The sequence below is a fragment of the Colius striatus genome, chromosome Z (genome assembly GCF_028858725.1).
Source record: "Colius striatus isolate bColStr4 chromosome Z, bColStr4.1.hap1, whole genome shotgun sequence".
NCBI classification, from domain to species: Eukaryota; Metazoa; Chordata; class Aves; order Coliiformes; family Coliidae; genus Colius; species Colius striatus.
This window is the reverse complement of record NC_084790.1, coordinates 87943721-87958457: the sequence shown is the minus strand read 5'-3', so window position 1 is coordinate 87958457 and position 14737 is coordinate 87943721. Positions and strand designations below refer to the sequence as shown.

General features: G+C 45.3%; 1 protein-coding gene across 4 annotated transcripts in view; it reads right to left on the bottom strand.

The window, feature by feature from the left end:
* Positions 1-14737, bottom strand: part of WDR7 (WD repeat domain 7) — a 151154-nt gene that overhangs the window by 89969 nt on the left and 46448 nt on the right. For all 4 annotated transcript variants that reach the window (XM_062017941.1, XM_062017942.1, XM_062017940.1 and 1 more), the window contains one exon: positions 7420-7533. In XM_062017941.1, coding sequence (XP_061873925.1) covers positions 7420-7533 — 114 coding nt within the window. The remainder of the gene's footprint in view (positions 1-7419; positions 7534-14737) is intronic.

The following is a 14737-nucleotide window of genomic DNA, read 5'->3' as shown; positions in this document are numbered from 1 at the left end:
AAGGCCTCAGAGCTGCTGCACTCCTTGCAGCACACATTGCAAGGGCCTTCCCTGCCTGCTGCCTCCTCAGGGTACTATGCTACCTGTAAATCTCCTCTGCCAAATGCTAAAATGCAAAGGCTTGCTTTGTCTCTGAAGGAATTCTTCACATATAAGACAAATATAAAGATACAGACTTTTCTTTATGCCAAACAACTGCTGTAAAGAAGCTGGATAAGGACTGTGGCAAAATTGGTGGCCTTCCCATGCCCCAAAGGCAGCACCCAGCAGGCAGGACACCCAGACTGTATGCTCATATGCCTCAAGCACCAAAGGAAACACTGTGTAGACATTCCTGCCACACATTTTAATGTCATTACACTATTATCAGAAAGGACAAAAGAAAGAAAACTGAGGAAGTATGAGGCCGATGGAGGCTCTGGCTGCAATGCTAACCCAAAATGGAATATGAAAGGGTAAAAAGGAAACAAAAGATGAGGGTTCTTAAAGTCCCCTTTTAATGTGTGGCTTTTACAAATTGGGCCTATTTAAAACTCCACTTCTACTCTTCAAAAAATTGTTCCAAATAAGTTTCTTTGACTGCAATGATCTTCTTTGACTGAGTTTAGGAAAACACCCCACTGCACTGTTTCTGCCTGATGTCAGAGAGAAGATGAGCAGGCAGAAGAGCACAATTAAGGTATAAATGTTGTTCTATGACAAAGAGAACTAACTTTTCCCAAGTTAAGACGATCTTCCAGAGTACCTGGGGCACAGAGGGTGACTGTGCAGTGCTGGAAGAAGACATCAGCCACCAAAACACAGAAGAATTTTGGATAAGATGGGTTTCCACGGTGTGTATACTGTGATGCTGACTTCCCAAAAACCACAACAGTGTAAGGACTGATACTACTTGGATATATTATGTTTAGCATTAAGCTGCATACAAGAATCAGTATAGACACTGGACGGCACACAAAACTAAATGAGAGCGTTATCTTTTCAAACACAAAAGCAAGCATTTGTAGTTGAATGCATATTAAAGGCTGCTTCTCGTGCTACACTAAAGAAATCAATATTTGCCACAGTCTTTATTCAAGCCCACACTGTCTCGATATGGGTTTCATGTAATACACTGATTTCATTGAGATGTGTGATAGATGAAGTAAACATTTCACAATTTGTAAAGTTACTCTGCTCCTGTGCTGCAGGTTCACAGAATCACACAATGGTAGAGTTGGAAGGGAGCTTTAGAGACCATCCAGTCCAACCCCCTGCAGAAGCAGCTCCCACCTAGATCAGGTCACACAGGAACGTGTCCAGGTGGGTCTTGAAGCCCTCCAAGGAAGGAGCCTCCACACCCTCCCTGGGCAGCCTGGGCCAGGGCTCCCTCACTCAAACACTGACACAGTTTGTCCTGATGTTTCAATGGAACTGTTTGTGTTCCAGCTTCATCCCATCACCCCTTGTCCTGTCACTGGATACAACAGGAAAAAAGTGCTGCCCCAACCTCCTGACACCCACCAGGGAGATATTTGTAACTATTAATGAGGTTCCTCTCTGCCCAACTCTCAAGCCAGTCGAGATCCTGCTCTAGTTGTGACCTCTAAATTACTATGATGTGGTGTAAATGCACAGGCACAGAGAGAATGTTAATTAACAGATTAAAATGTTCACTCTCTAGCCACAACAGCTCTGCCAGGCTTCTACCCTCAGCAGACCCACTGCCCTCGTGGGAGGCACTACAGAGGTCAGGCCATGTCCTGCACCCCCAGCCAGCCACTGGCCACCAGCTCAGACTGTTAGTCCCCAGCTCCACAAACCCTGGAGCAGACGGACAACTGCAAGCAGCATTCTGCATCCCTTCTCTGAGGCAGCTTCCCGAGACCGCACCTTCCAGCTGGCAGACAAGCAGCTGCTCAACAGCACAGAGCTGGCACACGTGTCCAGGTATCTGAGTTTTGCTGTCTTCAGCTCCGTGGCTCACCATGTTAAAAAAAAAAAAAAACCCTGATGTTGCTTTCCACAAGGGACAAAGATATTTAGCAATGCTGCACAGCTTAAGGCCTATGTAAATGGCCTTTTGCTAAGCAAATAGCTGTGAAATTTCCCTTCGTGTTGGGCAGCTTTTCCAGACAAGGCACTTCTATTTATCTTTTAGAAATCTACAGTCGTTTCAGAAATGTCACTTATTTCTGAATCAATACAAATGTTACAAGTACACATGAGCTGGCAGCCCAGCCTGCATCAGGTTGTGTGGCAGCCCCTGCTCAGCAACTGCTGCTGCTGCCAGCCTGGCCCAGGACAGACCCCACCACATTCAGCACAGCCTGCGGCTCTGCAGCTGCCCTGCTCCACGCTTCTCCCTTCAGCACAAACCACCACACCTTCTCTGCAGGCCTCCCAAACAAACACACTTTCTTGCAGAGGTAGGTTCCTTAATGAACACATGTAGGTCTCTCCCAAAGCTGCCAGATGCCATTTGAGACAGATGTCACCCCATAACCCTCACGCAGAGTGTGGGGCTCTTAATGGTGTTAACTGGGGGACATCTGCTTTAGTGGCAGATGCCTGGATCTTTTCAAACACGTGCAGCTTGGCTGAAAAACCCACTGTTTTTACATTAATTACCTTCCCTTAAACCTCCCCAGAACGTTACCCATAATTTCATGCTTCCTTGTAGACAGAGAACTACAAACTGCAGGAGCCCGATTCTCAATTATCTTGGTATAACAATATTTCTTAGCTGTATTTTTCAAGGTGCTTCAGAATTTCTGTCAGAATACACAAAAACCCCATTCAAAATTAACTTTTCCATGTTAAAATAACCCGTGTCTGTGAATTCATTCCATTTTTAATTGTAACAGAAAAGATCAGTGACAGACAGTGTGTGTTTTCTCTGTTTTCTTAATTAGCATCTGAAAGGGATGGAGTTTGCTTTAGATTATAAAAACCTCACTTTTCTGGTGTTTCACACAATAGCCAGTGCATTATATGGTAGATGGTTTTCCAATGAGTGAGTAAATACCAACTAAAAGGTTTTTTATCTCCCTGTGGTTGGCTTTGGAGACACAAAACATTGTCTGACAGGGTTTGTAGAAGGTGCTCAGGTTTGGTCTAACCTACTTAAAAGAAACCCAGCAGGAACTTTGTCCGGAGATTGACTCTTTTGGCACACTCATTGTGCTGAACAGTGGGCCACTGGCTCCTTTGCTGCTGATGGCAGATGGTTTCATTTGTTGTGTACCTCCACTCCACCCCAAATTTTCAGTGCAAAGTCTGGCTGGTAATGGGAAGGGACACAATGGGCAATGGCACCTGTCGCTCCTTCTTCAGAGAAGTCCAGTAAGAAAGACAATGGAGAGAAACCACCAAAGTAATCCAGAACCCCAATATGTCATTAAGAAATTGTTAAAAGAAAGAGGTTATAGTGTCTGACTTAACAGATGACTGTCCACAGCTTTCAGTTTGCTGCTGATTGAGAGCTGATTGAGTTTTAAAACATTGAGATGTTTTAAAACTGTAACCACACAGGAGAAAAACACGACATCACCTTGGAGGAGGTTAAAATTACTTCAATTAGTTAGAGGCTACCAAAGCCACGAAGCCTGGACAGCACAGGCAAAACAAGAAATGCTCAAATTATGAGAATGCTGGAAGCTAGAAGTGCCTGCAAATATATTTGCATGTATCACAGCACTTCAGCAGCAGTGATGGCGTGGCACGACACCAGATGAACCACGAGAAACACAATCTCTGCCCTTACACTGTTGCATGTTTAACACAGGAGAATACTGTCACTGATCAGTAATAGTACTTGCTTCTGACTTTGGCCATCACAGGACAATTACTGCTGAAAACACACTACTCCTTACGTACGAAACCAGATCTATGAATGCTGAAAGCATCAATTTAAAGCAGTGAATTCTCAAGCTGACAATTACTTAGCAGCATTCCCAGATTTTGCTCTCAACCTACGTCTTTGTACATGCACTGCTCCACCTGCTTGTATCAGAAATAACTGTGCCTGCACAAATTACACGTTACCACATGCTGGACTAACTCATTTTGGTCACACAGATTTTTAAAGCATCTATTTACAGCCTTATCCTGCTTGTTGCTGTTTTCAAGCAAGTCTTTCTCTCTCTGTGCAAGAGATCACCAGAGGACAAGAAGGTTGACGGTTCCTTCTTCTCATTTTGCACACTAATATGACAGGGCAGCTCACAGAAGAAAATGGACTGGACCAAACAGTAAGCTAACTGCTGTAGCTGAAGCATTCCATGTCTGGTGCAAGGGGCAAGAGCAGAATCCTGCATCTGGGAAGGAACAACACCCTGCACCAGGCCAGGCTGGGGGTCGAACTGTTGAAGAGCAGCCCTGCAGAGAGAGACCTGGGAGTCCTGATTGATAGTAAGATAAATATGAGTCAGCAATGTGCCCTCGTGGCCAAGAAACCAATGGCATCCTGGGGGCATCAAGAAGAGTGTGGCCAGCAGGTCAAGGGAGGTTCTTCTCCCTCTCTACTCTGCCCTGGTGAGGCCTCATCTGGAGTCCTGTGTCCAGTTGTGGGCTCCCCAGCTGCAGAGGGACAGGGAACTGCTGCGGAGAGGCCAGTGCAGGGCCAGCAAGATGATCAGAGGACTGGAGCATCTTCCTTCTGAACATCTTGCTGGCCCTGCACTGGCCTCTCCGCAGCAGTTCCCTGTCCCTCTGCAGCTGGGGAGCCCACAACTGGACACAGGACTCCAGATGAGGCCTCAGCAGATGTGGCAGAGCAGAGGGGGAGCAGAACCTCCCTGGCCCTGCTGCCCACACTCTGCTGGATGCCCCCAGGCTGCCATTGGCTTCTTGCCCATGAGGGTACGTTGCTGCTCATGGGCAGTTTATTATCAACCAGCACTCCAACATGTACTTATGTTGCATGGCTCAGAGACAAGTATTTTGCAAGCTAAAAGTTAGTTCCTTGAAGTTCTCCATTTTCAGAACAGCTCTGTGCTGTGAATTCGGTGGATTTCTGAAGACAGCTTATTTATTCTATTATGTCATTTCCCTTGTAAGTAAATGTGTCAGAGGCAGCGATGCACCAAAATCTGCCTCCTGACAGCATCCATGACACCTGACCCTTTATCCCAGCTCTGTGCTCAGCCACAACCTTGTTTTACCATCCCTTGAGATGCTGCTGCAGCTGTGCTAAAACATGAAGTATCTGCATTTCCATGTATGTTACAGTAATTATGTGGTTTTCTTCTTAAAGTACTTTGCTCTTCCTTCCCGACAAAATGCATTTCAGCTTCTAAATTAAAACACAGACTAAATCACACTGAAAACACTGAGAGATCACAAATTACAGAAAGTCTGAAGAAACCCGTTTACCATCCAGAAGAACTGCCAAATTTTGACAGTTGGCAGATTTTATGCCCAACTAGGAAAGAAATGTTGCTGTCCACACATGAATAATTTAAGCAAAACATTTGCCCTAATTTCAGCTATCCAGAAAAGCCTTTTGAGCATTTCAGACAGCAAGGCATACCCCTGCCACACTGGGAGACAATTTGTGCATGGATTTGGAGTGTATTTGAAGACAGACCCAATTTCCTAGACAGCTTCTGCATGTGTGTTTCTAATTCCAGAATAAGGGTTCAGTGCTTTTCAGCCAGCCAAGCTAAAACACTTTAATCTCTGGAAGGACTGATGTGAAAGTGATCCTTTAAAAAACACATTTGGATAAACGAAGCCATTTGGTGAATCTCAATTTGAACTGCAAAAAAAACCCCAACCCTGTTGACCATTGCACACCAACATCACTTCGTGCAGTCCAATCCATCAACACTCAACAGGACTACTGCAGAGAGAGGCTGCATCATATTTGTTACAGTTAAGTTTAATATGTCCCATAACTTCTGTTTTCCCCCCCTACTCTACCAACACAAAACTAACTATATGCAATTACAGACCAAAATGTCATCTGTACCCAGGGTACTATCCTCAGATTCAGCTGCTTTCAATGACAGGAGCACTTTCTGTAAATAAAACTGTTACTACCATCAGACTCTGGCAACACAGCTGAGAGCTTTCTGAGAGCCTCCAAACTTGGACCAGCACGTAGGTAAAAGCTGTAATTGGGAACTTAATCCATCAGAGTGTCTCATCTTTGGTCCTCCCCAAGAACATACAACAGCTAAGGGGAAGAAATCTGTCCCAGACATAATACACACTCGTTCATAACGCTGCTACTGCTAAAGCTGTCAGAAAAAGAACCAGAAAGCCTGTAACAGATGGGGCCAAGGAGATGGTGTAAGCTCCTGAAGGAAACACTGATCTGATGTCTGTCTGGGCAAACGTGTCTCAGGGTATGCCCACCCCATTCACTCGTGCATGCTGATTTTTTCCTGAGGGTCTATCCTCTGCTCTTTGTTGTTTCTTGACAGGTCCTGCATCGTCCCCTAGCTGCTAAAGGCATTCCCAGCATCCGACTTCCCTCTTGGCTATTTCCAGTGAGCCTTTTGTCCCCACCCCAAGTTAATGCTCCTCACTACAGAAAGGCTGTTCCGTCACCAGCCAGTGAGCCCGTCTCAGGCTCCTTCAAGCAGAGACTAGACCTGTCATACAAACTGTCTAAAGGTCAATAGGAATAACTGGTTCTCTCTTCAGAATTTCACAAAAATCTATACAAAGCTCAGTAAAAAAACACCAAAAACCCAACCTGAAAGACAGCTTTCAGGCTGCATAATATGCTAAAACACACACTGCAATAATTCCAGCCCCGAGGACATTGATGTTGAGCATGTAGCTACTTCTTTTATGGCACTGCATAAACTATCAGGAAAAAACAATCAAAATACAATTACTTATCATTACATTTGTATTTTTGTATGGTCTGTCGGGTCAGGATACGCCTTGCTGGACCAGAACTCCTGACTTCATCTGCAAGTCTACAACAAACTAGACCAAGGGTACAAAGCTATATGAGAGCTGTAGAAATGAAATACATTTGAATTCTCTGCACACTGACCTAGCGACGCTTACTTGTCCAAAAAAGCCTCTCAACTTCACCACACAGATTGATGGCAGTACCCTACATCTTTCACCAAGGTAAATAACTTAGGGGGTAACTATATAGGATCATACAAAGCCTTTATCCTTCCAGAACAAGACAAACGTGTTGGTTGCAGTGAAACTTAAAAGCTCAAGGTGTGTACATTAAAAATAGAGAATAAGTGAGAAGCAACACAATAATTTTGTAGCAGTCACAGTTCAGCAAACCTCTGTCTACAGCTTTTTCCTACTGTGGCACAACTTCATTTCTAATAGCCCACATTTCTTCATAGGCAGCCCTAGTTTTCTCATGAAAAATCATGCTATTTGGCAGGAAGTGTTTCCTCTGCGCAGTAACTAGCACGTAAAAACAAACAGCACGTTGGTTACGTTAATGCTTACCTGCCGTGATGTCATCATCAACCAGATCATGCTCTTCTTCCTGAACTTTTGTTTCTGTTCCCACTGAATCTGGGCTTGCACTACCAGTCTGAATGGCTTCTGTGGTTACTCCAGCTGGAAGAAACAACCAAACACCCACAGAAGTCAGTGATAACATCCTTAGGGCAGGGAAAATAAAATGGAATCAGCTTTTGATACTCCAAAGCACACAATGCAGATCCATGAGACACAGATAAAGCAAAGAGGAACTGTTTTCTGCATTCTCTTCCTATTGTATGAAGACTTTTCACAAACTCATCCTTTAAAAACCTTTCCCACAGTGTAAATGACCCTTCTGTATTTTCTTCTTTTCCTGCTGTCTTTTAGCATCATTAAAAATACCAGATACACATATTACACACCAACAGCTTATCCAGAAAACGCAGGTTTCCAGCAGAACTCCTCTCAATAATTCACCTCTTGTGCTCAGAAAAGTGCCGTTTCTCCAGGTGACCTTCAGGGTATTATTTCAGCCGACCCTTTCCATGTCATTTGGGCTGGGATGCATCTGATAGCTGCCCCTAAAATACCCTACACGACAAACACCAAGTTGTGCCACGTAACACTTTGTAGTTTGTGTTATATTCACCAGTTTATACCCTGCCCAGCTGTAATCTTTAACTGTTCCCTATGTGAGCCTTACCACAACTGAATCAAGGCATTATCAAAAGAAGTACTCTGCTCAGGGTGAAAAGGTACAGCCTCACAAATAGTCTTCCCAAAAGCTAAAAAGCAGACTGAAGGGATACCCTGATAAAACTTCTTTCCTCCCAATACGTGCTCTATGTCAGCCCATACTATCAAAAATCTGATGATATGAAGAGATTGCTGCTTTACTGACTGCCACATGAGGTCTGCAATCACAAGGGCATTAAGTCCCCTTTGAAAGAAAGGCCCTGGCCCTTTGTCAGCACAAACCAAATTTCCACATGAAGTGAAGGCTCTGTAAATGCCTCAGCCTCGTGGAAGACAGATGGCTGCTGTTGCCCTGCACAGGCACCAGCCATGGAAGAACTGCCCACTCTACGTGCTGCTGCCCCTCTCCTGCTTTTACACTGCCCTGTCAAATCATTAACGTGCGTTGCTTCAGCTCTCAGTAGTTTTCATGGGATAACACGCTTGTCTTGTCCACACATATGAGTGTGATGGATAGATGAAGAGACAATGGTATCATCACACATGACAGGGGGGAACCAGCTGTGAATCCACACCTGAAAGTCCTTAACTCTGGGTTATCTGAAACCAGCTCAGAAACATTGTTATCATGAGTATTTTGTCCAGCTGCAATTTCTAACCTGATTCTGCCATGCCTTTGTTAAAAACAAACCAGTGCCTTTTAATAACTTCCCAAACGTCCTTCCCTCTGTGTCAACACATATAAAAACAATGACAATGTACAGCCAGACTGGACTCCACTGACAAATCAATAGCCTGTCACTTCATTAAGCCTTCTGGCATGACTGCACAGAGATCACACACAATTGGCACATGGCCCTTTGTCAGGACCCTTTTCAAAGTAAGGAATTCACTGTTCCAGTGCAGCCGCTGCAGCCCGTGGGCATTGCTGCCTGAGGTCCTCACCAGCTTTGCACAGACACCAAGATTCCAGCATTGCTTTGTCAAAATGCTTTTTTGCCTTCACTCTCAAGCAGTAACTATTTTCTAACACTACTCCTTGTTTATATATATTCCAAATACCATGTATACCCATGGGAGTGAGGCAGAGCGTGGAGAGGGGATGTTTTAAGCACTGCTTCATGTTTTGCATTGCAGTTAGTACAAGCAGCTGATCATCTCTGCACTCATAGCAAGCATCTAGGTGTTGCCTAAATACTCCTTCCATAGCCTGAAATTCTTTCATTTCTTTCCATCCACAGGAAAGAGTTTGCATGTCTTTTTACTACTGTGGTATTGAAGGCTCTGACTGATGACTCTCATCTTGGAGGATTTCCTGTGCTGAAGACCAATCTGGTAGAAGACAAAGGTCTGGCAGCCCTTAAATGGTAGGTTTAGGCTGGACCAAAACTCAAAGCCTTTGATTTATTTAGGTATTACTCAACTCTTTCTCTGCCTTCTATCCCCAAAACCACTGACTGGATAAGGCCAAAAGGGCAGGAAAAATAGCATGAAGTGCAACTATCAGGCCACAGATATCGTTTCCTTCCAATGAAAATCCAGTCAGAAGAAACACGTATTCCTGGCACAAGTGTTTTCTGTGTAAATCACCAAAAATGTCCTCAAAGCATGTTTTAGAACTGTAAAGATCATAAAACCCCAAATGTATTAGAAGTAAATCAGTTCACATGTCAGAAAATACTGGACAACTAAGACACACCTGTATTTGAAACTTATGCCATTATTACAATTTACTATTAACTGCAGCATCCTCAACTCGTTATTTATTTAACACATTGAATTGCTGCAGCACAAAATTATTTGCCTGACTTCTTTGTGCTCTTAAGTCAAACCTTGGATGGGTAAGATTATCAGCCACCTGTATAAATAGCAAAGTCTCCAGGGTCCAATCAAACTAGTCTTACTCAATGAAAACCCCAATTAAACTGGCATTGATTTAAGCTTTACTTAATTAATGTGGTTTTAAATAAAACTTTCTAACAGAAATGTAAGTCTGGAAGAAACATATTCACAAAATGTGAATGATGATCATGGCATATTCATTACCAGAGACTTTTCATATTTATTTGAATCATGGAATCACTTCAGTTGGAAAAGCCCTTGTAGCTGCTGCAGTCCCAGCCCTGCCCTCACCCTGCCCAGCCCAGCACTGACCCACAGCCCTCAGCACCTCAGCCCCACGGCTTTGGGATCCCTCCAGGGCTGGGCACTGCCCCAGCTCCCTGGGCAGCCTGGCACAGGGGCTGACACCCTTCTCAGGGAAACAGTTCTGCCTCAGCTCCAGCCTCAACCTCCCCTGGGGCATCTAGAGCCCATTTGCTCTTGTCCTGTCATTCATGAATAGAGAGCAGAGCCCGACCCCCAGCTCCCTGCAGCCTCCTGTCAGGGAGTGTCAGAGAGTGCTGCTGTGTCCCCTCAGGCTCCTCTTCTCCAGGCTCAACACCCCCATTCCCTCAGCCCCTCCCCAGCCCCTTGTGCTCCAGCCCCTTCCCCAGCTCTGTGTCCGGCTCTGGCCACGCTCCAGCACCTCAACATCTTTCCTGTAGCAAGAGGCTTCTGCTTTACAGTGATAGCAGGGATTGTTACTTGAAGCAGTTCAAAGAGAGACACAGTTTAAGGACAGCTGTGTTTTAAATGTCGAGCTGCTACGTGTGAGACAGTACCTTAAATACAAACAGCAATTTGATACAGACATTTACCCGAAGGAACTGTGTGTTAGCAGTATGGGAAGCCAGCCTTTCCTTAATTTCTGGGCAGAACGCACTGGAAGGCGGTCTGTGCAGAGTGGCCGGCGCTGGCTGCAGCCCGTGACAGGCAGGCTGCATTAATTCACTGCACACTGCTCGGATCGATGCCGGGCAGCTCCCAGCCGCCCCGCGCGCTGCCTGTCTGCCGCCTCCACCGCATCCCGCACGCACACAAAGGCCGGGGAAAGATAACCTTTTGCTTTCCATTAAAGCCACAGCAGCCATTTTTGTATCTGCAGCACCATCACACATTTAAATGTGCATCTGTCCCTCCAGGGCTCGGCAGGCAGACTCAGCACCAAGAGCTTGCAGGGGTCCCGCGGCGCACAGACCCAGGAAGATGCCTTTGGCGTTCTAAAAAGCCACTACCCTGGCCAAGGTAAAACACATACGTGCAGGAAACGAGACAGAAACATAATATTCAGCAAAGGAATGCTTTTAAGAAGAGGATTTAATGTGCAGCATCCACGTGATGCTGAAGATAGCTCTGGCTTTTAAAAGTAAGTAGGTGGAGAAAGGCAGAAGCATTTTCCCCTCTTTTGAAGGGATGGGAAAACACATCCTCATGCAAATGCCCCATGGACTCTGCAACATTTCAGAGACAGCCCTTTGCGGTGCAAATGAGGAGCAGACAAGGCCATGGCAAATATTTACAGTCGCATGACCTAACCTTAGCAGATACAAGATGGAGCTTTGGAAGCTTAACTGTTTTCTTCCCTGTGGGAGCCTGAAAAATACCAACACCTGCAACACCTCTCATAGGTTTAATTCATAGCCTCACTTACACATTTATCCCATTTGATGCGGGGTCAACAAGCTGACATGTCAGTTTTGGATTTGAAGGCCCAAATAAAACCAAGATTTATTGTTTCCCCTTCAAGGCATTGTGAAATGAACCCTAGCATGTCTAAACACCCAGAATCACAGAATGGTGGGGGTTGGGAAGGACCTTTAGAGATCATCCAGTCCAACTCCCCTGCAGAAGCAGGTCCCACACAGGAACAGGTCACACAGGAACGTGTCCAGCTGGGTCTTGAAGCCCTCCAAGGAAGGAGCCTCCACAACCCCTCTGGGCAGCCTGTGCCAGGGCTCCCTCACCCTCACAGTGAACCACAGACGGTGTGACCCAGGAGCTGTTTCATCAGCTGCAGAAGAGGTGCTGGGAGCAGTGTGCCAGAGCCCACCTGAGGTGATCCCACAGCACAGGCTGGCAGGCCACAGAGAAATCACATCTGCCTGGCTCTCCCCCTGCTTCTCCACCCCACCATCTACAGTGGGGAGGGTAATCTCTCTTCCATCAGTTCAAAGATTATTAGAAGATAACCCTGTGCAAGTTTGCCTGTCTTTCAAGTCTCCTGAAGACATTTTATCAAAATGCTGGGAGACGTTGTCAGCTGCCTCATCTGTACGATTAAGGTCACGTCCCCAAACCGCTGCTGGATCTGAGCCCTGAGCACACAGAAGAGGAAAAGACTTCATCTCTGTTCACTAGCACCACACACCTGAATCATTCAAGAGGCAACCAAACGCATATGACAGTGTCTTATACCAGTAGCAAGCTCCTATTAGTGACTACTGCTTGCTTTAATTACAAGAAACCTTCTAATGTGTATTATACAGAAGCACTGCATCTGCATTGTGCACACATGAACCACTGCAGAGTAATCACCTACTCTGGACACAAAGATACACTGATTACTCATTTATGCCCCTATAACAGGAGGCAAAGTGGAGAGAAGTGGAAGGTGAAGGAATCAAAGCAATAGAATCATAGAATGGGAGGGGTTGGAGGGGACCTTTAGAGATGATGATCCAAATCCAGTGTTCAATTATCTGTTCTACTTCTCCTCCTTACCTTTCCAGCATAAAGTTACACTTTTCAGAAGTCCATTGCATCCACTTTGGTCATCCTAAACAATTCTGATCCCCTCCATTCCTCCCTCCCCAGACCTTTAAAAAGCATGTAGTTTTAAAATGTCTTACAATGTAACATATACGCTTTACACCTTACTCACAATGGCAGCATCTGTAGCTCATTTTGCTTCTCTTTTCTGATAGTCTAATTATTATCCTTCTTCAGAGTGTCAGCATCTTTGTCTACATCCATACAGGCAGTAACATTACTCACTGCCTTCTCAGCCCTGCCACTCAAGGAGATCCACAAACCCTTGTAACCTTAACTCACAGAGTTTTCAATGTTGTTCATACATCAAAACAAAAATCGTTCCAATTTGCTAGTCATGACCTGTTCGAAACATTTCCAATATCAGTGCTTTGGCAATATTGAACATACACATTCAGGTCATTCATTCAGCCATGCTCAGACAATTTATCTGCCTTATGTTTTCTTCCTGTGTTTTAAAACTTCCTTGTTCTGATAGAGGCAGCACATCCTAATTTACCACAAAACAAAGCGCTGTGCTTTGGTTTGCTAATAACTAGCAGAAGCCAAAACAGTGCTGCATGCATACTTTAATGCATACAAAACACTCATTTTTCCCCCCCCCAACACCAGCCAGTCCCTGATGACTGCTACAAAAATGCATGCCACGATTCCAACCTGAGCACAAACAGAAGTACAAGGGGAAGAACAAAACATCATGCTTCCTACTGGTGCATATGTACAACAGAACCACAGAAATACAGAACCTTAATGGTGGGAAGGGGGCTTGGAAAGCTCATCCAGTGCAACCCCCTGCCAGAGCAGCACCACCTAGAGTAGGGCACACAGGGACTCATCCAGTTGGGGTTGAATGTCTCCAGAGAAGGAGCCTCCACAGCCCATCTGGGCAGCCCCTGCCAGTGCTCCCTCACCTCAACAGGGAACAAGTTTGTCCTTGTGTTGCTTTGGAACCTCTTCTGTTCCAGCTTGTGCCCGTTGCCCCTTGTCCTATCATTGGCCATCACTGAGCACAGCCTGGCTCCAGCCTCCTCACACCCACCCTTGATGGGTTTGTAACATGAATGAGCTCACCCCTCAGTCTCTTCTCCAAGCTGCAGAGCCCCAGCTCCCTCAGCCTTTCATCACAAGGCAGATGCTTCGCTCCCTTTATCATCTCTGTGTCCCTGCACTGAACTCTCTCCAGCAGCTCCCTGTCCTTCTGCAACTAAGGGGCCCAGAACTGGACACAACATTCCAGATGTTGTCTCACAAGAGCAGAGTAGAAAGGAGAATGTCTCTCCACCTGCTAACCACAACTGCACCCTCTTCTCCAGAACTTTCTGAGGTAATGAGTAATGACAGAAACAGCAAATCATTGAAACCAATACAGATTAGTGTTTGTTTTCAAGTATGTTAAGAATAAGTTCCTTTTTTGGAAACAGCCAACTGGATAAAGCAGGCAGTGGTTTATACATGTTTCACTAACAAACTTATGCCCATAACCTCGCACTCAACATGGTCATTTGGTACCATGGTTAGTAATCATCAGCAGTGACTACAGCAGCTGCTCCGGAGCGTAAAGGACAACTATAGCTGCACTCTACAGACGGAGTGTGACCCACCTCAGAAACAGACCAACTAAAAACCACATCCCAATATGCAAAAAGGCACAAATATCTATCATATGCACCGAAGCTGTTTGGCATGTACCTACATCATACTTCTCAGTGCTTACTGCTTGGCCTGACATGTAACAGTGGAACACTGACCCCATAATAAAGCAAATGCTATCAAAGGAAGGATACCTGATGAATAAGGTGACTGTGCTAATACAAATGACACCAGGAAAAAGGCAGGAATAGGGCAGAGAAACCCAGGAAGAGGAGTGGTAATAGCATATATATAGTTTTGTACTTCAAAAGGGAAAGCTAATCTAGGTAGGGTGGTGAGTGTGAACAGCCAGTGACCAACAGACCATGCAGAGGCTTGTATGAAATGACTTAAGGTTATGTGC